General features: G+C 63.8%; 1 protein-coding gene across 1 annotated transcript in view; it reads left to right on the forward strand.

Annotated features, from left to right (window-relative positions):
* The window catches only part of STAB1 (stabilin 1), a 26,969-nt gene continuing 7,746 nt past the window's right edge, over nt 1-19,223 (forward strand). Inside the window, 41 exon segments of the mRNA XM_032411425.1 lie at nt 1-157; nt 4,275-4,411; nt 4,764-4,879; nt 5,117-5,202; nt 5,276-5,345; nt 5,704-5,799; nt 6,111-6,221; nt 6,470-6,666; nt 6,887-7,017; nt 7,180-7,307; nt 7,604-7,692; nt 7,891-8,028; nt 8,172-8,312; nt 8,476-8,538; nt 8,825-8,938; nt 9,023-9,076; nt 9,315-9,395; nt 9,789-9,947; nt 10,323-10,385; nt 10,621-10,716; nt 10,920-11,006; nt 11,812-11,923; nt 12,387-12,573; nt 12,683-12,776; nt 12,886-13,044; nt 14,326-14,421; nt 15,016-15,111; nt 15,251-15,298; nt 15,477-15,607; nt 15,765-15,876; nt 16,274-16,351; nt 16,436-16,534; nt 16,665-16,763; nt 16,920-17,051; nt 17,201-17,329; nt 17,512-17,568; nt 17,842-17,925; nt 18,425-18,620; nt 18,723-18,818; nt 18,915-18,960; nt 19,052-19,128. Coding sequence (XP_032267316.1) covers nt 77-157; nt 4,275-4,411; nt 4,764-4,879; nt 5,117-5,202; nt 5,276-5,345; nt 5,704-5,799; nt 6,111-6,221; nt 6,470-6,666; nt 6,887-7,017; nt 7,180-7,307; nt 7,604-7,692; nt 7,891-8,028; nt 8,172-8,312; nt 8,476-8,538; nt 8,825-8,938; nt 9,023-9,076; nt 9,315-9,395; nt 9,789-9,947; nt 10,323-10,385; nt 10,621-10,716; nt 10,920-11,006; nt 11,812-11,923; nt 12,387-12,573; nt 12,683-12,776; nt 12,886-13,044; nt 14,326-14,421; nt 15,016-15,111; nt 15,251-15,298; nt 15,477-15,607; nt 15,765-15,876; nt 16,274-16,351; nt 16,436-16,534; nt 16,665-16,763; nt 16,920-17,051; nt 17,201-17,329; nt 17,512-17,568; nt 17,842-17,925; nt 18,425-18,620; nt 18,723-18,818; nt 18,915-18,960; nt 19,052-19,128 — 4,366 coding nt within the window. The 5' untranslated portion in view covers nt 1-76.

Below are 19,223 nucleotides of genomic sequence, written 5' to 3' on the forward strand. Positions count from 1 at the left end.
CTGTGCCTGCCTCCTAGAGCTCGTTCCCCACACTGGTTGCCCTGACTGTCCTGGACGGCGTGCGCCGTCACCAGCCATGGCAGGGCCCCGGGGCCGCCTCCTGCTCTGCCTCCTGGCCTTCTGCCTAGCAGGCTCCAGCTTCACCAGGGGGCAGAAGGTGAGTGTGAGCCAGTTGCAGGGGGATGCGGTGTTCGGGTCCTGCTGGCCAGTGGTGGGAGCAGGGAGGGGGGGTACACAGATAGGGCCCAGGTCTGGGGACACACAGGGCCGCCGCGACTCGTCTGCCCTCCGAGCAGGCCCAGAGGGCTGTGCTGTGGGTCCACCTCCCGGGCTGGCTGGCGGCCGTGTGTCGCCTTGCCCTCCTCTGACCGCGCTCGGCCCGCCAGCCCTGATGTGGTGTGGGCAGCCATCCCGGGGCTCCCCAGCCTGAGGCTGAGGGGGACAGAGCCGGGCCCATGCTCCTACCCTCCCTGCCCGGACTGAGGCTTGGGCTCTCTGTGAGCCTGGCCTGGGGGTTGGAGCCAGGAGCGCCCCCTGAACCCTGGAGGGGCTAGCCAGCCAACAGGCTCGCGTGGAACACACATGTGTGTGCCTGTGTCCGGCCCTGGGGGGGAAGGAGGTCTGCTCACCCCCAGTCTCTCTGGGTAAACAGGAGCCAACAGTAACACCCTCAACCCCGAGAGCTTACCAAGTGCACAGCCTGGGCACAGCCGGGCATTACCCCTGCGCGCCCCCCTGGGCGGTGGGTCCTGTTCTCCGCCTGAGGAAGCCAGAGCCCAAGGATGATGGAGACAGATCAGTCCGACTCTGGGGCCTTGCTCCTGACTGACCACTGCCTGTGATTCCGCAGAAATGGGCCCAGGGTGTGGTTGTCAGGGCCGCGCGTGCCAGCCACCTCCTGGCTGCCCATCTGCGGGTCTACCCAGGCCCCGGAGCTTCTGGAAGAGCCTCCCACCCTGAGGATGGAGAGAGAGTTGCCTGGCCGGGGGCCTGCCTGCAGATGAGGGTCCCTCCCCTGTGAGGCCAAGTCCATCTGATTCTTGGGGCAGCTGCAACTCTCCCCCTATCAGTAGCAGGCAGGCTGAGGTACGGAGAAGAGGGACGTGCCCGGGACCCCACTGCCAGGCCAGACCAGCTCCGGGTTGGGGATGGGAGGCCAGAAGCTGCAAGGGTGACCATGGTGGGAGAAGGGCCCAGGGTTCTAGGCTGTGCTAAGCCGGGCAAGTGGGCTCCTCTTCCCTCCCTGCCCCAGTTTCCCTGCACGGTATTGGAAAACGAGGGGATTTCAAAGGCCTGCCGCCTCACGCTGGGAATTTTTCCTCCTCAGAGAGCTGTGCTCTGCCTGCCTCTCAGCTGTATTCTCGGGCTGAGGCCCCGCCAGCCTGGGCGGGGCAGACAGTCCCGGGGGTGCCTGTGGCCAGGGGCGCGGCAGCGCGGGCCTTCTCACGTGTCCTCAGTCACCCAGCCCTCCTGGCACCCCTGTGGCATGAGGCCCACTCTAAATATCAGCAAACTGAAGCTCCAAGGGGTAGGGGTGACCTCTGGGTCACACAGCCAGTGAGGGGCAGAAGCAGAACGTAAATAGAGACAGGTTCAGGCAGTAGAAGCAAGGAAGGCTTCCTGGAGGAGGGGGTCCTAGCCCCCCTCCATTCAAAAGTCTTTTCCTCAGTGCCGCCTCTGTGCTGGTGCCGGCGGGGCCTGTGGTCTCGAGCTGGGGCGTGGAGGGAGAAGGGCGCTGATCCAGGGCAGGGGAAGCAGTTGGGGGGGGTGCTGTCCCTGAGGGAGTTTGGGTTCTGAGACCCAGACCCCAGCTTGGGGGGAATTTCTCCCACCTTCTTACGACAGGCTTAATACCTCATGTCTCCTCAACTTCCCCAGCAGCGTGACTGTCTCTGTGGGAAGCAGACGTTGCAAAATCAGCTCTGGATTGGGGGGGGGGGCGGGGGGGGCAGCACCCGCCTGGCTCAGGCAGTCCCGAGGTGCCCCGGGAAGAAGGGGATCTGATTCAGCATTGGGCTGTGATCCAGAGGGACCAGCGGCGAGACAGTGCTCTGGGGAGGCTGGTGCTCCTTCCAGGCAGAGGGGCCCGGTGTGCTTCCCCACGAGAAGTAGGGTTTGGCTGGCTTATCCACCCTTCACCATTTCCCACACATCTTCCAATGCGACAGCCTAGGAGTGAGTGTGTCCCCGGGCGGGACAGGAGGCTCCTGATTCCTCCTCTGCTCACCCCCGCCCTCCAAACCCCACCACCCTCTCTCCCTCCCTCCCTCCCTCTCTCTCTCCTGAGCCCTTAGCCAGGCCTGACCATTCCTCTGAAAGCCGGTCAGTCCCCGGGCTGGTGGTGGCCTCCCTGGCAGCTGGGCGCGCCTGGCCAGGTGGCCCTCAAGGGTGCCTTTGCCCTGAGCCAGCAGCTGCCCAGCCCTGGAGTTACCCAACTTCCTAGACATTCCCTGGCTCAGCAGAGATGGATCCCCGAGGTGGGGAACGAGACCACAGCACTCAGCCCCACGGCTCGGCCTGAGGCCACTCTCGGCAACTTCCTTCTTCGCCGACCGCAGAGGCATGAGCGGAAAGGGCCAAATCACAGTGGCAGAGAGAGGCCCTGGGGCCTCGTGTTCCCCGGAAGAACGTGCCAGGCCGCCGTTTCTCCTTTTCTCTTGCTTTGAGCGGCCTCGTGTCTGTAATGTGTTCTAGGAAAGATGCTCTGGCTCACTCCTTTCGAACCACAGTGTGTTCGGCCTTTTTTAGATGAGAACATCTTCTTGAGTCCCTCCCCAGGCCCCCGGAACCTCTTCTCCATCCACATGCACCCTCCTATGGTCCCTTCTCCCACGTACAACAAAGACTGAAGCTTCCCTCCTCCAGGGCACAGGGCTGCCATCCCGAAGGTCGCCCCAGGGATGGAGGACTTGCAGGCGCCGTGGCAGGCCAGGGGATGGGACTGCAGGCCTGGGCTTTCTTGGCACTCGGCACCCTCAGGGGACGGCCCCTTCCCTACCCCCATCCCTGCTGCTCGCAGCAGCCAGAGACCCATTTATTTTATTTATTTATTTATTATTTTTAAAAGATTTTATTTATTTGACAGAGAGAGACACAGCGAGAGAGGGAACACAAGCAGGGGGAGTGGGAGAGGGAGAAGCAGGCTTCCCGCTGAGCAGGGAGCCCGATGTGGGGCTCGATCCCAGGACCCTGGGACCATGACCTGAGTCGAAGGCAGACGCTCAACAACTGAGCTCCCCAGGCGCCCCCAGGACCCATTTAAAACAAACCAGTCCCGGGGCTGCCCTGATGCTCCCTCCCCTCTCTGGCCCGGCCACTGGCCCCTCTCCTCGGCGGCTCTCTGCTTTGTCACACATGGTCGTCTTCTCCTTCCACTTCCTGGCTTTTGCCTCTCCTGTCCCCTCTACCAGGGGCACTACTCTGGCCAACTCTTGGGCATCTTTCAGCTCCAATTCAATTGTCACCTCCCCTGGGAAGCCGCCTGGGTTTTCTCAGCCTCCTCGTCGCCAGCATTGCCACACCAATGATGGGCCGTGGCCCCCTGGGTCCGGGCTGGTGTGAGGGGCCGGGGGCCAGGCCTGGGGTCGGGGCGTAGGAAGGCATGTAGACCCTCTTGCGCACGCCTGCTCTCATGGGCCTGCCTCTTGGGTCTGGGACTGGCTGCTGGGTCTCCCCCGCCCCCCCGGGCAGCTGAGGGTCCTCAAGCTTGCTGACAGGGTCATTTGGCAGCACGGTGGGGACACGCTCGGGGCAAAGCGATGACCGGAGGGCCAGCCCCGAGGTGAGCTCTGTCTGTGCCTGGGAATGGAGTTGCTGTGCTCCCCCAAGTAGCGTCCGCTGTGGTATTGTTTGTTTTTCAGTGAGAAGTGATAAGGGACACTAGGGCGAGAGTCCAGTTCTGGTCCCTGACATATTCAGGCCCTGGGTGGTTTGGGGTCTGGGGTCCAGTTTCTCCAACTGAATGGGCTAAGGTGGAACAAAATGGCTGGGTTCTCTTCACGTCGGGAGGCATAGGCTCTGAGGCTCCTGGGGGAGTGTTTGCGGCCCTGGGCAGAAGTCCATGGCTGTGGACATAGGAACACACTGTGGAAGTGACAACCTGTGACAGGCAGGTTTCCCTGTGTCCCGGGGCCTTCCCTGGGCTCACTGCTGAACAGGCGGGGAAGCGAGGCCTGCAGAGAGGTGCTGGGCCTTGGCTCAGTCAGAGCAGAGTCAGGACTGGGCGCAGGGGCCAGGCCCCTCCCTCCAAACACCCCCCCACCCCCGTGGCCCAGGTGCGGTCCAGACGCTGCGATGTGAAGACCAAGTTTGTCACTCGCATCCCCTGCACCATGTGTCCCGCTATCAAGAGGCGGATGTGTCCCCCAGGCTGGCTTCGGGAGTTACCAGAGAAGATATCCCAGGACTGCCGGTGCGGGTCCCTGCCTCCGTCTGTCCTTGCCCGCTTCCAGGAGCATCCGTGGGGTGGGGGTGGGGGCGGGGGGCGAGGGAGAGCCTGGCAGGCGTGGACAGTGAGGGCAGTCACTTGCCCGCATGTCCTTTGGCCCCTTTGGTGGGGCAGAGATAGGGAGGAAAGAACAAGGGGGAGTCGGGGCAGGAGGTGTTTCTTGAGCACCTACTATGTGCAAGGCCCTGTGCTCAGCCCCGGGCCAGGCAGAGAGAGGAGAGGTAGAGCTAGAGTGCTAGCACCCGGTGTGGGGAGGCGGGGCTGGGGGCCGCCGACTGGGAGGCCCTCCTGTCACCCTGCCCACCTTTGTCCCCAGCTACGAGGTGCAGCTGGGGGACTCTTTGATGTCCATGAGTGGCTGCAGCCTGGAGTGCTGGAAGGATGTGGTAGAGAAGGCCTGCTGCCCCGGCTACTGGGGGTCCCAGTGCTATGGTACGGGGTGGGGGCCCCAGCCTTGCTCCTCGTATCCCAGCCCCGGGCTCCCTCTCTGCAGCATCTGCCTGCACGTCCTTCAGCGGTTGCAGTAAATGGATCCTTAGTGAGAGCCGACACAGCTTGGCTGCCTGGCTCTGGCTGCCCCAGGGAGGGGCCGGGCTGCCCAGAGCTGCTGGGGTCTGGGGTGCAGCGTGAGTTCTTCGGGGCACAGTTGAGTTCTGGGGGGGTCCACAGAGTGCCCTGGGGGTGCTGAGACCCCGTGTAATGGCCATGGGACCTGCCTGGATGGCATCACTGGGAACGGGACCTGTGTGTGTCAGGTAAGGGCCCGGCAGGGCTGGGGGGTGGGGGGCAGCACAGAGGCCACACTGACTGGGTGCAAATCTCTGCCAGGAGAACTTCGGTGGCTCCGCCTGCCAGGAGTGCCAAGACCCCCACCGGTTCGGGCCCAACTGCCAGTCAGGTGAGTGCTGTCAGGGCGAGGGAGCAGGGCCACTGCCCACGTGGGGGCCCAAGGAGACCTGTCCGTATAGCCAGCCCCCGGCAGCCTCCCTCCCAGCCCCTCAGCCTCACAGTCCCCCTCCTGGGACATGAGCTTTGCTTCCTCCTACCTCCAGCCCCGTGCTGTTCTCGGAGGCCTTCTCCAGTAAGTGCCCTCCGAGCCCCGGGGCTAGGCCAGGTCCCTCCCTCGGGGCTCCAATCACCACTCTGGTCCCGCATCATAGCTCCACACTCCCGTGATTGTGCCTATGGGAGCTGAGTTCTAGAAATGCAGAAGTGCAGACTCAGTATCCCTGTGCGTCCCTGTGTGTCCCTCCCAGTGTGCAGCTGCGTGCACGGCGTGTGTAGCCATGGGCCACTGGGGGATGGAAGCTGCCTGTGCTTTGCTGGATACACCGGACCCCGCTGTGACCAAGGTAGGCGGGGCTGCTGGGGCAGCCGGGGGTGGCAGGTCCTCAGTGGCCAGAGCAAAAGAGGCCACTGGGTGAGGGATGGGGCCTGAGCCTCAGAGGGACCTCTGCCCACAGCCTTATTTTTGTCTAAGTAGGAGAGGCACACAGCTGGTCAGGGGGAGGGAATGTCATCTGAGACCTCCACTGCCCAAAGGCCCAGAGAGGGCAAGGCTCTGGCCAAAGTTACACAGCAAATTGGGCAGAGCATCTTTGCACCTGTGTTCCTTCCAACCTGGAGCTTTGGGCCACCACAACACTCCCCTCTCTTCGTTCAGAGCTGCCAGTCTGCCGGGCCCTGAACTGTCCCCAGAACTCCCAGTGCTCTGCAGAGGCCCCTGGCTGCAGCTGCCTGCCTGGCCACACCCAGCAGGGCACAGAATGCCGAGGTAAGTCTGTGACCTAGAGGCTGGAGGCCCAAGCTCAGGGTGAGCAGGGGCTGGGAGGGCATCCTTTTAAACCTGCAAGTACAGTCTGGCCATTTACGGCAAGTACAATGTGTCCCTGAGGAAGGGCCTGTCCCCAAGGTCTAGATCAACCTGCTCACCTCCTCTTTGGGCCATCGCTATGGAGGTGGTGGGGCTCCTGGGTGCCCAGCTCACTTGGGCGCTCTCTCTCTCTCTCTCTGCCCTGGCAGCCCCTAACCCCTGCCAGTCATCACCCTGCTCCCCACTGGCCCAGTGCTCGGTGAGCCCCACAGGGCAGGCACAGTGCCGCTGCCCCAAGGACTACCATGGTGATGGGACGGTGTGTCTGCCCCAGGATCCATGCACCATCAACTACGGTGGCTGCCCCAGCAACTCCACCTTGTGCCTGTACCAGAGACCAGGCAAGGTGAGCCGGGGCCCTGGGTCAGGCCTGTGCCGTGCACCCCCACCCACGCTGGCGATTCGGCCCTGGGCAAATCATGGGCCTCCTGGGAGATGGCCCATTGGTAACATGGGAGGAGGATGGCAGCCCTCAGTGGGTGGTGTGGCGGCTGAGCATAGCTTTGTGGGTGCTGGTGGTTCTCATGGATGTGATGCCACCCTCCTTCCCCTGCCTGGTGGCCCAGGCCTCCTGCGTGTGTAAGCCAGGGTTGGTCAGCATCAACCACAATGTCTCTGCGGGCTGCTTCGCCTACTGCTCCCCTCACTCCTGTGACCGGTCAGCCACCTGCCAGGTGACCCCCGATGGGAAGATCAGGTGGGCACTGGGGGCAGAGCGGACAGGGTGGTCTGGGCAGGGGCAAGGGTGCCCGTGTGTGCACCCTCAGGTCAAGGGCCCGGGGGGGGACAGGTGGGTGAGGGCCAGGAGGTAGGGACTGGCCGCACCCCCTGCCCTGACCAGTTCTACCCATGGCCCTAGCTGTGTGTGCAAGGAGGGCGAGATAGGGGACGGGCGAGCCTGCTATGGACACCTGCTGCACGAGATCCAGAAAGCTGGCCAGCTGGGCGTGGTGTTCCTGCGGCTGAGAGTCTCCCTGGCCATGCTGGGTGTGTGACCCCCCACCTGCCCGTGACCTTGTCCCTCACACCCCGCGGGCCCGGCAGGGAGCGAGGGGCACACCCTGCACAGATGCCCTGTCTCTGCCCACGAGCTGTGGAAGCAGAGTGGGCTGGGGTGGGCTGCGTGACTGGCGGTGGGGGCTAGCTCCCCCCACGCCCGATCCTGATGCCTCCCATCTACCCTAGACCTAGGCCCAGTGCCCTCCACCCAACTCTCCAAAACCTAGGACTGATGCCTGAGGGTTTCCCAGATCCATTCTGATCCACCCTCTCGTGACTCCCAGACCAGGGCTGCCGCGAGATCCTCACCACGTCGGGCCCATTCACGGTGCTGCTACCGTCGCTCTCGTCCGTGTCCTCCAGGACCATGAATGTGAGCCCCGCCCCCTCGAGGAGCTGGCTGCCAGCCCTCGCCTCCTCCCTGGAGCCTGCCCCAGGCTTTCGGGGCCCAGACTCTGGGGAACCGAGGCCCGGGAGGCTTCTTGCCTGCTCTGTTGCTGGGGCAGGGGTGGCATGGCGGCCAGTGGCCACCCTGGGCCCGCTCAGCGCCCTGGTCCCCTTGTGCCCACAGGCGTCCCTCGCCCGGCAGCTCTGCAAACAGCACATCATTGCAGGGCAGCACATGCTGGAAGAGCCAGGGACCCAGCAGACACGCAGGTGGTGGACGCTGGCGGGGCAGGAGATCACCGTCACTTTCAACCGTTTCACGGTAAGGAGGGCCACCCCAGCCCGGGGACCAGGGAGCCCCAGGTGGCGGACGCCGCCCGGGCAGAGGTGTGGAGGTGGAACGGAGCCTCGGCACATGAGGCTGGCACCTGGCGCGGATGAGCCAGAGGCCTCACGTCTCGGCAGAGATACACCTACAAGTACAAAGCGCACCCCCAGCAGACGTTTGCCATCCACAAGACCAACTACCCTGCGGCCAACGGCGTCTTCCACTTGGTCACCAACCTGCAGTGGCAGCCCCCACCAGAGCTCCCCGAGGACCCCAAGGTAAGCCAGTGCCCTCCCCCCCTCCCCACCTGGTGAGCCCCACAGAGCTCAGAGAGCGGGGCCGGGCGGTTCTGGGCGGGGCTGGAACAGAGCTCCTTCCCCCCTGGGGCTGGAGCAGCCTCCCCCTTTCCTCTGGGGCTCTCATGCTCATCCCTTGCCACAGAGAACCATCGGCCAGATCCTTGCCTCTACTGAGGCCTTCAGCCGCTTCGAAACCATCCTGGAGGTGAGTTTGTTGGGAAAGGCCTGAGCCCATCTGATCTTTTGGGCCAGGACCCCTCATTACTAACTCACCGTGATCTGGGGCTCTGGAGTAGCACGGGCACTTGCCCCCATCCTAGAACCTGCCCGTCACCATCCTGGGGTTCTGTGGTAGCATGGACCCATTGCCGCTGTCTCCTACTTCCTCCTCACGGGAGTTCCCTGCAGGCTGAGGGTGGCAGGGCCCCAGCAGGGCTCAGAGGTGGAGGCTGGCCACAGAGCCTCCCTGAGCCTCCTTCCCATTGCCACAGAACTGTGGGCTGCCCTCCATCCTGGATGGGCCTGGGCCTTTCACAGTCTTTGCCCCAAGCAACGAGGCTGTGGACAAGTTGCGGGATGGCCGCCTGATCTATCTCTTCACAGCGGTAAGCTCGGCGGGGAGAAGGAATGGGGGAGATGGGGCACCCGGGCCTCCACTGGCCCCTGCCACGCCCTCTCTCTCCTGCCAGGGTCTGTCCAAACTGCAGGAGCTGGTGAAGTACCACATCTACAGCCACGGCCAGGTGAGAGGCTCTGCTCTGGCAGGGAGACCGGCCTGTACCCTCGGCTGGGCTTCTGGAAGTTTGCCTGTAGGTCCTGATCTCCCAGGGCCCCTTCTCCTCTCCCCATCCATCTGGACACTTAGGGTGCAAAAGAGAGTCTAGGGACCAACGTGGTAGCTGTGAGTCACCTGGGTGGGGCCGTGTGGGGCCCTAAGGTATGGCTCGTGCCCGGCCTAAGGGCACCCTCTCCTCCACCCAGCTGACCATTGAGAAGCTCATCTCCAAGGGCCGGGTCCTCACCATGGCAAACCAGGTCCTGGCTGTGAATATCTCCGAGGAGGTGAGCTCCACAAACCAAATCTGGAATGAATGGACCAATGGAGGGGATGGTGATGACTGGCCAGTGGTGTGGCCTCTTTTAGACCTGCCTTTGTGCTCCGAGCCCCATGGAGGGCAGGCCCTGGGGGGGGCCACGTGGGAGGCAGGCACAGATCATATCCCTCTCCTGGGGCCCAACAGACAGGGAGGGGTCCAAAGATGTGGAGGGTGGTTACAAGGGCAGCGGGGTGGCGCTCCATGGGGCCCGGAGGCTGGAGCGGTTTTGCCAGAGCGGGCAGCGTTGCCAGGGAAAGGGAAGAGGAGATGGCCTGCAGGCTGGGCTGTAGGGGTAAGGGCGGCAGCGGGCCCGGGGGGCTGCCAGGCTGGGCCGCTTGTACACTGGGCTCTGCCACAGGGGCGCATTCTGCTGGGACCAGAGGGGCTCCCGCTACGGAGAGTGGATGTGCTGGCCTCCAATGGCGTGATCCACATGCTGGAGGGCGTCCTGCTGCCCCCGACCATCCTGCCCATCCTGCCTAAGCACTGCAGCGAGGAACAGCACCAGATCGTGGCGGTGAGCACACGCCACGTGCTGGGGGCCCGGGCCTGCTTGTTCTCCTCCAGCGGGCAGGGAGGCTGACAGTGGGGCTGGGGCCTGGGCACAGACCCCACCCCCCCACCCCCAGGTCTCAGCGGTCGTGCTGATCGTTCCTTCGAGATCACTCCCACATCTTCTGGCCCTCCGGCCCTGCCCTCTGCTACGATGCCCACACTCCCACACTCAGCCCTTCCCCATGGCAGGGCCTTTGCCCTTGCTCTTCCTTCTGCCCTGGCCCTCCTGTCGTTGACTCTCTCATACCTCAGGCCTTGGCTCCATGCCACTTTCCTAGGGTCCGCTGAATAAATAAACCATGACTAACTCTGCCCCGCCTCCCCCTGCCCTGCCCAGGGCTCCTGTGTGGACTGCCAAGCCCTGAACACGAGCACGTGCCCCCCCAACAGTGTGAAGCTGGTGAGTGTCCCTCGGCCTGGCCCTCAGGGCTGCCCAGTGAGACTTCTGCCCCGGATCAAGGCGGGGAAGAGGGGCTGCGAGGCTCAACTGGACCCGGAGGCCCAGCCCCTCTCGGCCCCACTAAGGGTAGGGGTGCTGGATCCAGAGCGCTGCGAGGTCTCTGGACCCGTGCTGCCGGGCAAAGGGGGCCAGCTCAGGACCCACACCTGCTGACCAGCTTTGCACCGCCCACCAGGACATCTTCCCCAAGGAGTGTGTCTACACCCATGACCCTACTGGGCTCAACGTCCTGAAGAAGGGCTGCGCTCATTACTGCAACCAGACCGTCCTGGTGAGCCTGGGCGAGGGTGCTCCCTGCGCGGTAGGCTGGGGCCTCCCCCTGGGGCGGAGCAGGCTGCCTCCCTGGGAGAGCTGGGTTGCACCCCCGAGGGGCTGTACCCGGCTGTATAGGTGGGGCCTGGGGGCAACAGCGGCCTGGGCGGTGGGGGTGCCGGGGCCCCAGACTCACCCTCCGACACGCTTTGTCTCTCACAGAAACCTGGCTGCTGCAAAGGGTTTTTTGGGCCTGACTGTGCCCAGTGTCCTGGGGGCTTCTCCAACCCTTGCTACGGCAAAGGCAATGTGAGTGCGCCAGCCCTGGGGGCAGCTGTGTGAGCCGGCCGGGGGTCCTCGTGGGTCTGAGCTGGCCTACCTCCCTGGCCTCGGCTTTCCCACAGCTGGGCAGAGGAAGCTGGGCCATATTGTTTTTAGTATTTTAATTAGAAATAATTAGAGCAACGCTTTTGGGTCCCCTCCCTCTTTGGGAGCTTTGTACTATCACTCAATAAACTTTGCTTTACTATCCCTGAGTAAACCTTGCTTTCCTGTCCACCACAAAAAAAGAAATAAGTAGTTGGATTTTGGCACCTTTTAGGTGCCAAACCTCATGAAGTTTATTTGTCAGTGGTTTTCCTTTTTTTTTTTTTTTTAAGATTTTATTTATTTATTTGAGAGAGAGAGAGAGAGAGCACGAATGGGGTGAGGGGCAGATGGAGAAGCAGGCTCCCCGCTGAGCAGGGAGCCTGATGCAGGGCCGATGCGGGGACTCCAGGATCATGACCTGAGCCGAAGGCAGACGCTTAACCGACTGAGCCACCCAGGCGCCCCGTCAGTGGTTTCCTTGGGTGTTCTGTTTTCGCCACTTTGTAACGTCAGGGTTACTTTAGTGCTGTGCCAGGGATCAGCACAGGAGTTGTGGATTTCTAGGTTGAGCCAAGGTCACCCATGAAGCCTCCAGGGCCGGGTGTCTTTTGGGGAGCCAGTGATTTGGAGGTCTCTTCCAGGGGGAGAAGGGGCTCAGAGCCAGCCTGTGGACGGTGAATGTGTGCGGGGAGTGGATGAGGCAGTCCCCACCCCATGACCAATCCTGCTTCCTTCCCACCCCCAGTGCAGCGATGGGGTCCGGGGCAATGGGGCCTGCCTCTGCTTCCCAAACTACAAGGGCATCGCCTGCCACATCTGCTCCAACCCAAACAAGCATGGAGACCAGTGCCAGGAAGGTGGGTGGTCCTGGCCCATGCTGCCTGACAGGGAGAAAAGGGTCTGCTTGGAAAGGGGGCTGGGGATTCCCAAGAAGGGGAATAGAGTGCCAGGAGCAAGGGTGAAGGCCAGAGGAAGGGGAGCAGGATTTGAGAACAAAAATAGATGATGTCTCCTTCCCCCATGCCAGGCAGGACGAGAGCTGTGGTTTAATCTAAAGCATGCAGGATTTGGGTCAGACACACAGAAGCACTTTCGGATGGTGGTGTTAGGGGCAGGGCAGCTAGAATGGGGTGACTGAAAGCAACAAACGCCCCCCTTGCATTTCCCCTGAGTCTGGGGTGGCCCCTGATTTTGTGACCCTGAAGTCATATCTGCGCTGGCTGCCGTCCTCCACATTCCCAGCGCCCCCTCAGCTGCATCCTGGCTCCCAGCCAGCCCTGCCCCCGCCTCACCTTTCCCGTCCCCATGTCCTCCCTGCAGACTGTGGCTGTGTCCACGGTCTCTGTGACAACCGTCCAGGCAGCGGAGGCGTGTGCCAGCAGGGCACGTGTGCCCCAGGCTTCAGCGGCCGCTTCTGTAACGAGTCTGCAGGAAACTGTGGGCCCGCTGAGCAGGCCCAGCACTGCCACCCGCAGGCCCGCTGCGTCAACCAGGGGGGCGTCACCAGGTGAGCATCGCATTTCCTCTCTGCCTCGTCCGTGACCGTGCATGTCGGCTCGTCCAGCCTCCAGCCTCGGCCAGAGGCTCACGGGAGGCCCTTCGTTCCCCTGCCCCAGGTGCGTCTGTCTCGACGGCTTTGAGGGCGACGGCCTGTCCTGTGTGCCCGGAAACCCCTGCTCGCACCCAGACCGTGGTGGCTGCTCAGAAAATGTCAGTCTCATTGGCCCTTCCTGAAGTCCTGACCCGGGGGTGGGAGGGGGACTCCCTTTTCCTCAGCCCTCCGCCCTGCGGCCCTGGGTCACAACCGTGGCTCTCACAGGCCGAGTGTGTCCCTGGGGCCCGGGGTACCCACCACTGCACATGCCACAAAGGCTGGAGCGGGGACGGCCGTGTCTGTGTGGCCATCGACGAGTGCGAGCTGGATGCGAGAGGCGGTTGTCATGCCGACGCCCTGTGCAGCTATGTGGGACCTGGGCAGGTGAGGCTCGGCGGGCCTGGGGGGGGGGGGGGGGGGGGGGGGGGGGGGGGGCGCGGTGGGTATTTGTTCCGGGGGACTCTCACCCCACCCCGTCTGGCTCCAGGGGCATCCACTCCGAGAACTCTTGCTCGGGGCCTCAAACCCCAGGCACAAGTGAGAATCCAGGTCTGAAAGGTAGTGCCGACCGTTCTAGAAGGAGCCCAAGTGTGCAGGAGACAACACAAAGGCCGGGGCGGTTTTAAAGGCAGGCACGTGCCAGCGCCAGCCCCAGGCCGCTTGTTCCACACCTTGTTCCACCAAGGCCGGGGCTCCTGTCCCTCGGGGATGAGGACCCTCGTAACCGGCTCCGCGAGTCCCCTGCTCTACCTGGCCTTGGGGCCACTGTCTTCTGACAACTAGGTCCTTCCTTCACTCGTCAGGTTCCCACGGGGTACCAGGCGTGCTGGTCCCTGCTCTAGACTTAGGGATGCCGTGCTGAGCAAAGCAGGAGACTCCTGCCCCAGGGGAGTGACATCCCGAACCCTCTAGACTCCTGGAAATCCAGCTGTGGAGTTTGCAGCCTCAGACTCCAGCCACAGGGTCTCAGCATCTGGAGCTTTTCATGTGAGGCAGGTCAGGCCCATGACCCCGAGCACCGGGCAGCACGCACGTGTCTACTGTGCCGATGGGGAGGCCAGGCCTGGCTGGCTCAGGGTCAGCGAGTGCAGGGACCTGCCCCACGATGGCTGGACCACCCGCCTGCACCCCCAGCTCCATGAGGAGCTACACAGTTCTAAAGTGCTGAACCGAGGACCAGAATAAGCAGGTTGAGATGCCCCCAAGTTGCAGACGAGGGCAACTGAGATCTGGGAGTGTCGCCGGTCACTCAGCTGCAGTGGGAACAAGCCGCGGACTCGGGCATTTAGCGGGAAGGATCAGAGCGGGGTGGCAGGGTCAGAGGTGAGTGTGTGCTGCCATCCCTGGGGCCGGCCTCGAAGACATCTGCCCACTCACCACACACTGCTGGCCTCTCTCAGGCCTGAGAGCAGAGGGGTACCAAGTCCCCACGGATGCTTCCCTGCCAATGCCATCCCTTCTCTGGACTCTTCCTGAGAGCCAGGCTCCCCTCAGGGCCTCGGGCTCCTGGTCTGGAACAGGGATCTCCATGGAGGGGTGTGGGAGAAGCTCCTCAGGTCTGAACAAGCTTCCCCAGGGGACAAGGCCCACGGAGAGCGGGGGAGCAGAGGAGGAGAGGGTGGGCGCCCCTGGTGAGCTGAGGCCCTCTGCTCCCAACCTCTCCAGAGCCGGTGCACCTGCAAGCTGGGGTTCGCCGGGGATGGCTATGAGTGCAGTCCTATTGACCCCTGCCGGGCAGGCAACGGTGGCTGCCATGACCTGGTGAGGGGCCGCGGGGGCCCAGGGCCCGGGGGAGGCTCTCTGGGTGGGCCTCAGCTCTGGTCCACTCTCTGGGTGTCCCTGTCTATGGCCAGGATTGGAATCTCTCTAAGCCCCAAATCCAGCCCGTGTCACCCCTTCACCCACAGGATAGGGCTTCCATTCCTTGTTAAGGCCCCAGCCCCTGCCCCGCCTCCAGTCTCCACCCCCTGCCCCACTCCATGCTCCTGTGCCTACCCTGACCTCTCTCTGCCCATGTGTTCTGGAAGCCTCCCAGCTAGCTCCTCCTGCTCTCGGGGCAGGCCCTCCCTTCCTGGGTGCTCCCTCTGCCCTGGGCTTTGCCAACCCATCTGTCATGATGGGTTGGGGTAACTCACGTCAAATGCTCAGTGATCTTGGAGAGCAGGGCCACGCAAACCAAGGGAGCAACATGAATGCAGACTGGCTGGCTGGATAGACAGAGGGTGGGGCTGGTTGGCAGGACAGACAACGGCAGGAGGATAGGTGATAAGGGTGAGATGTAGACTGGGTGCTGTCCAGCTTGCCATCTGGGTACTGAACGGAGGACCCTGTCTCTTTGCCCCACCCCCACCCCAGGCCACCTGCCGGGCAGTGGGGGGAGGTCAGCGGGTCTGCACATGCCCCTCTGGCTACGGGGGTGATGGCTTCAGCTGCTACGGAGACATCTTCCGGGTGAGTGGGTCCCTATGCTCGGGTCGGGGGAGTCCTCTAGTGCACCTCAGGTGAGAAAGGACAGTACTCAGGGTCCTGGTGAGGAAGGGGCTTGGATTTGTCCCTAGACTGATGACCTCAGCTCTTTCCCTCCCCTTAGGAGCTGGAGGCAAATGCCCACTTCTCCGTCTTCTACCAGTGGATCAAGGTAGGACGGGGCAGAATACTGGGGTTGAGGCTCAAATCCAGGAGGCCTCCCTGGATGCAGAGGTGCCACATAATATCTCCAAGAGCTGGAGGTGGGGGCAGGCCTCGAGGCTGGGAGCAAGCAATCTCAGGTGGCTACCTTCATCACTCCTCCTGTCCCCCTGTCACCACACGCACAGAGTGCTGGCCTCACTCTTCCCACCGACAGCCGAGTCACTGCCCTGGTGCCCTCTGAGTCTGCCATCCGTAGGCTGAGCCCCGACGACCAGGTCTTCTGGCTACAGCCAAGGGCGCTGCGGCAACTGGTCAGGTGGGCAGCCAGGGCGGGGACCCGGGATGGGGAAGAGATTTCCGTGCGAGACCCCGCCCCTCCGGAGGTTCTCATCCCCGCTGTGTCCACCTCTTGGGGTGGAGCCCAGTCCCAGGGGTCTCTGTTGGTTATACTAACCTGGCTCCACGCCCCACAGGGCCCATTTTCTCCAGGGTGCCTTGTCCGAGGAGGAGCTGACCCGGCTGGGTGGGCAGGATGTGGCCACCCTGAGCCCTACCACACGCTGGGAGATTCACAACATCCGTGGGGTACGTGGTGAACGCTGGGCAGCAGAGGGGGCTGTGCGGAGCATGGGAGGGAACTCGAGTGGCCACCATCTTCCCAGGCCAGGGCCCCCGGGGCTGAGCTTGAAGTCCCCCGGACCTGCCCAGGGCCAGCAGGGGGCTACTCAGTGTCTTTGGGCCGGCAGGGACCACCCTGCCTGGGGTCGTCTGTGTCTCTCTGTCTGCACGTGCACGCCTGTCGCTCTTGTGCATGGGCCCTGGGTGGGTCTGGAGGCCATGGTAGGTTCTGAGGGTGTCCGGGCCAGGCTGGGGGGCGCCAGGAGATGCCTGTGTGCCCAGCAGAATCTCTGTTGGTGTGGTACTGACTCTTAAGTGTCCATCTGTGCCTACCCGTGGCTGAGCTCTGCTTGCTGCTTTCCAGAGGGTCTGGGTTCAGAACGCCAGCGTGGATGTGGCCGATCTCCTCGCCACCAATGGTGTCCTACACGTCGTCAGCCAGGTACAGCCAGAGGGGTGTGTGTGGGGAACCGCCTAGGCCAAGGGGCACTGGCGTGCTGAGCAGCCCCGGTGCTCCCCACGGCAGGTCTTACTGCCTCCGAGGGGGGACGTGCTAGCCGGGCAGGGCCTGCTGCAGCAGCTGGACCTGGTGCCTGCCTTCCGCCTCTTCCGGGAGCTGCTGCAGGTGAGCAAGAGGAGAGAGGGGGAGTGCCCGCTTGTGGTGCCCTCCCCCAGGCCTGGAGGGAGCTGGCTGGCCCCGGGGTCGGGGCCGAGGGCGATTAGGCCCATCGGTGACCCTGGCGCCTTGCCCTTAGCACCACAAGCTGGTGCCCCAGATTGAGGCTGCCACGGCCTACACCATCTTCGTGCCCACAAACCGCTCTCTGGAGGCCCGGGGCAACAGCAGCAGGCTGGTGAGACCACGGGGATGGGGCCACTGCAGGGGGAGGATGAAAACCGCAGTGAGCCTCCCGTCCCATGGCAAAGGGACAAGGCGGGTGGAATGTCCCGTCCTGGGCACTTGGCAGTCCCTGGAGCCCCTGAGCTTCTCTGTCGGGCTTCCCGGCCAGGACGCAGACACCGTGAGGCACCACGTGATCCTGGGGGAGGCACTCTCCGTGGAGGCCCTGCAGAGAGGGGGACACCGCAACTCGCTCCTGGGCCCTGCCCACTGGCTCGTCTTCTACAACCATAGCGGCCAGGTTTGCAGGGGTGGGGGGCAGGGAGCCTGCAACCTCTGCTCCAGAGACCACCCATCCTGGGAGACCCCCCGCTCCCCCGCCAGCCCATAGCCCCAAGGCGAGGGTGGTAGTGTTGGGGGATGGACTCAGCCTCCCACCGCACTCCTCAGCCCGAGGTGAACCATGTGCTGCTGGAAGGCCCTGTGCTGGAGGCCCCTGGCCGCTCGCTGTTTGGCCTGTCGGGGGTCCTGACCGTGGGCTCAAGCCGCTGTCTGCACAGCCACGCCGAGTCTCTTCGGGTGAGAGCCTGAGGCCCGGGGGTGTGGGGGGGGTGTGGGGAGAAGAGCTGGGGGGGTTCGGAGCTGGGAGGTGCTGGCTCGCCTGGCTGGCAGGGAGGGGCACTGGGACAGGGTAGGAGAGGAAGGAAGGTGGGTTTGGGGGCCCCATCCCAGGACCACCTGACTCCCCCCCACCTCCCCAGGAGAAATGTGTAAACTGCTCCCGAAGATTCCGCTGCACTCAGGGCTTCCAGCTGGAGGTGAGGACAGGGGCTCAGCAGCGCTCCCTGCTCTGCGGGTGTCCGACTCCCAGGGCCCAGCTGCCCGCCCCCCCCGCTTGGGGCATGGAACAGCCAGGGCTGCTCCACCTCTCCTAGAGGCCAGGGCTGCCTGCGCCCAGGTCGGCCTGTCTCCACCCGTCCCTGATCTGCTGTCCTGCTCATCCATTGATCCCTGTCTGCCTGGCTTCCCGTTCACTGCCCTGGCCCTGCCCAAGCCACAGGCTAAGCCCTCCTGCCTGTCCCCGTTTCCAGAACACCCCCAAGAAGAGCTGTGTCTACCGATCCGGCTCCTCCTTCTCCCGGGGCTGTTCTTACACATGTGCCAAGAGGATCCAGGTTTGCCTCGCAACACCCCCACCCCCGAGTCTGACCAGAAAGGGGGAGGTGGGAGGGCAGGCCCAGGGGAGGAACCCGGACTAGATGTCAAGGGCAGAGGCAGGACTGGGACTAGGGTGAGGCCAGTGGAGCCAGGGCCCAGACGGAGAGGTCTGAGGTCAGTGGGGCCAGTGTCTGTCCTGTGGCCACGCCCCAGGGAGTGGGGATGGGGAGAGGGCAAAGGGGCTCAGCCTGGACCCCATCAAGCAGGCCCCAGGGTCCGCTGTGGACCCAGCGCAGTCGGTCCCTCACTGTGGGATCCGGCACAGCCATCCCCGGCCCGAGGCTCTGTTTCCTCACCCCTGCCACAGGGAGGGGAGGGTCGTAGAAGGCAGCCTCCATTTCCCTGGTCCCTGCTCGCGTCATTGGCTGGCTTCACGGCCTGTCCCCACCGCCCCGCTCATTTCCCTCCTCCCCACCTCTGGCCTGGGCCTGGCCCCTCCCTGCCCCCTCCCCACAGGTGCCCGACTGCTGCCCCGGCTTCTTTGGCACACTGTGCGAGCCGTGCCCAGGGGGTCAGGGCGGTGTGTGCTCGGGCCACGGGCAGTGCCAGGACAGGCTCCTGGGCAGTGGGGAGTGCCGCTGCCACGAGGGCTTCCACGGAACCGCCTGTGAGATGTGTGAGCTGGGCCGCTATGGGCCCAACTGTGCTGGAGGTGAGCACCGGGGAGGGCAGAGGACAGCAAGCGTGGAGACAGCCCGGCCTGGGCAGGGGGGAGGCACTGGGCAACTCCTGTCCTCCCTTGTCCTGCTCCCAGTCTGTGACTGTGCCCATGGGCTGTGCCAGGAGGGGCTTCAAGGGAACGGAAGCTGTGTCTGTAATGTGGGCTGGCAGGGCCCCCGCTGTGATCAGAGTGAGTAGCCTCAAGGGGGAGAGGAGGGTGACTCCTGGGGAGGTACTTCCCTGGTCCAAACGACCAGAACCATCTTCCTACCCCCTCCCCTCCCAGAGATCAGTGGCCCTCAATGCCCAAAGAAGTGCGACCCCAATGCCAAGTGAGTGAACTCAGCCTGGGGTGGGTGGGCAAGCGGGTAGGGGCCCTGGGGTCAGGCCCGGCCCAGGCTGAGCTAATGCCGTCCCTCCCAGCTGCCTACAGGACTCGGCGGCGGCCCCGGCCTGTGTCTGTGCCGCAGGATACTCGGGCAACGGCAGCTACTGTTCAGGTTGGGTCACGTGGAATGCTCCGGGCGCCCACCCTGAGATTTTCCGTGAAATTTCGCCCTGACGCTTTCCCTGCAGAGCCCTCGCCAGTCCTTCT

The sequence above is a fragment of the Phoca vitulina genome, unplaced genomic scaffold (genome assembly GCF_004348235.1).
Source record: "Phoca vitulina isolate PV1807 unplaced genomic scaffold, GSC_HSeal_1.0 scaffold13, whole genome shotgun sequence".
NCBI classification, from domain to species: Eukaryota; Metazoa; Chordata; class Mammalia; order Carnivora; family Phocidae; genus Phoca; species Phoca vitulina.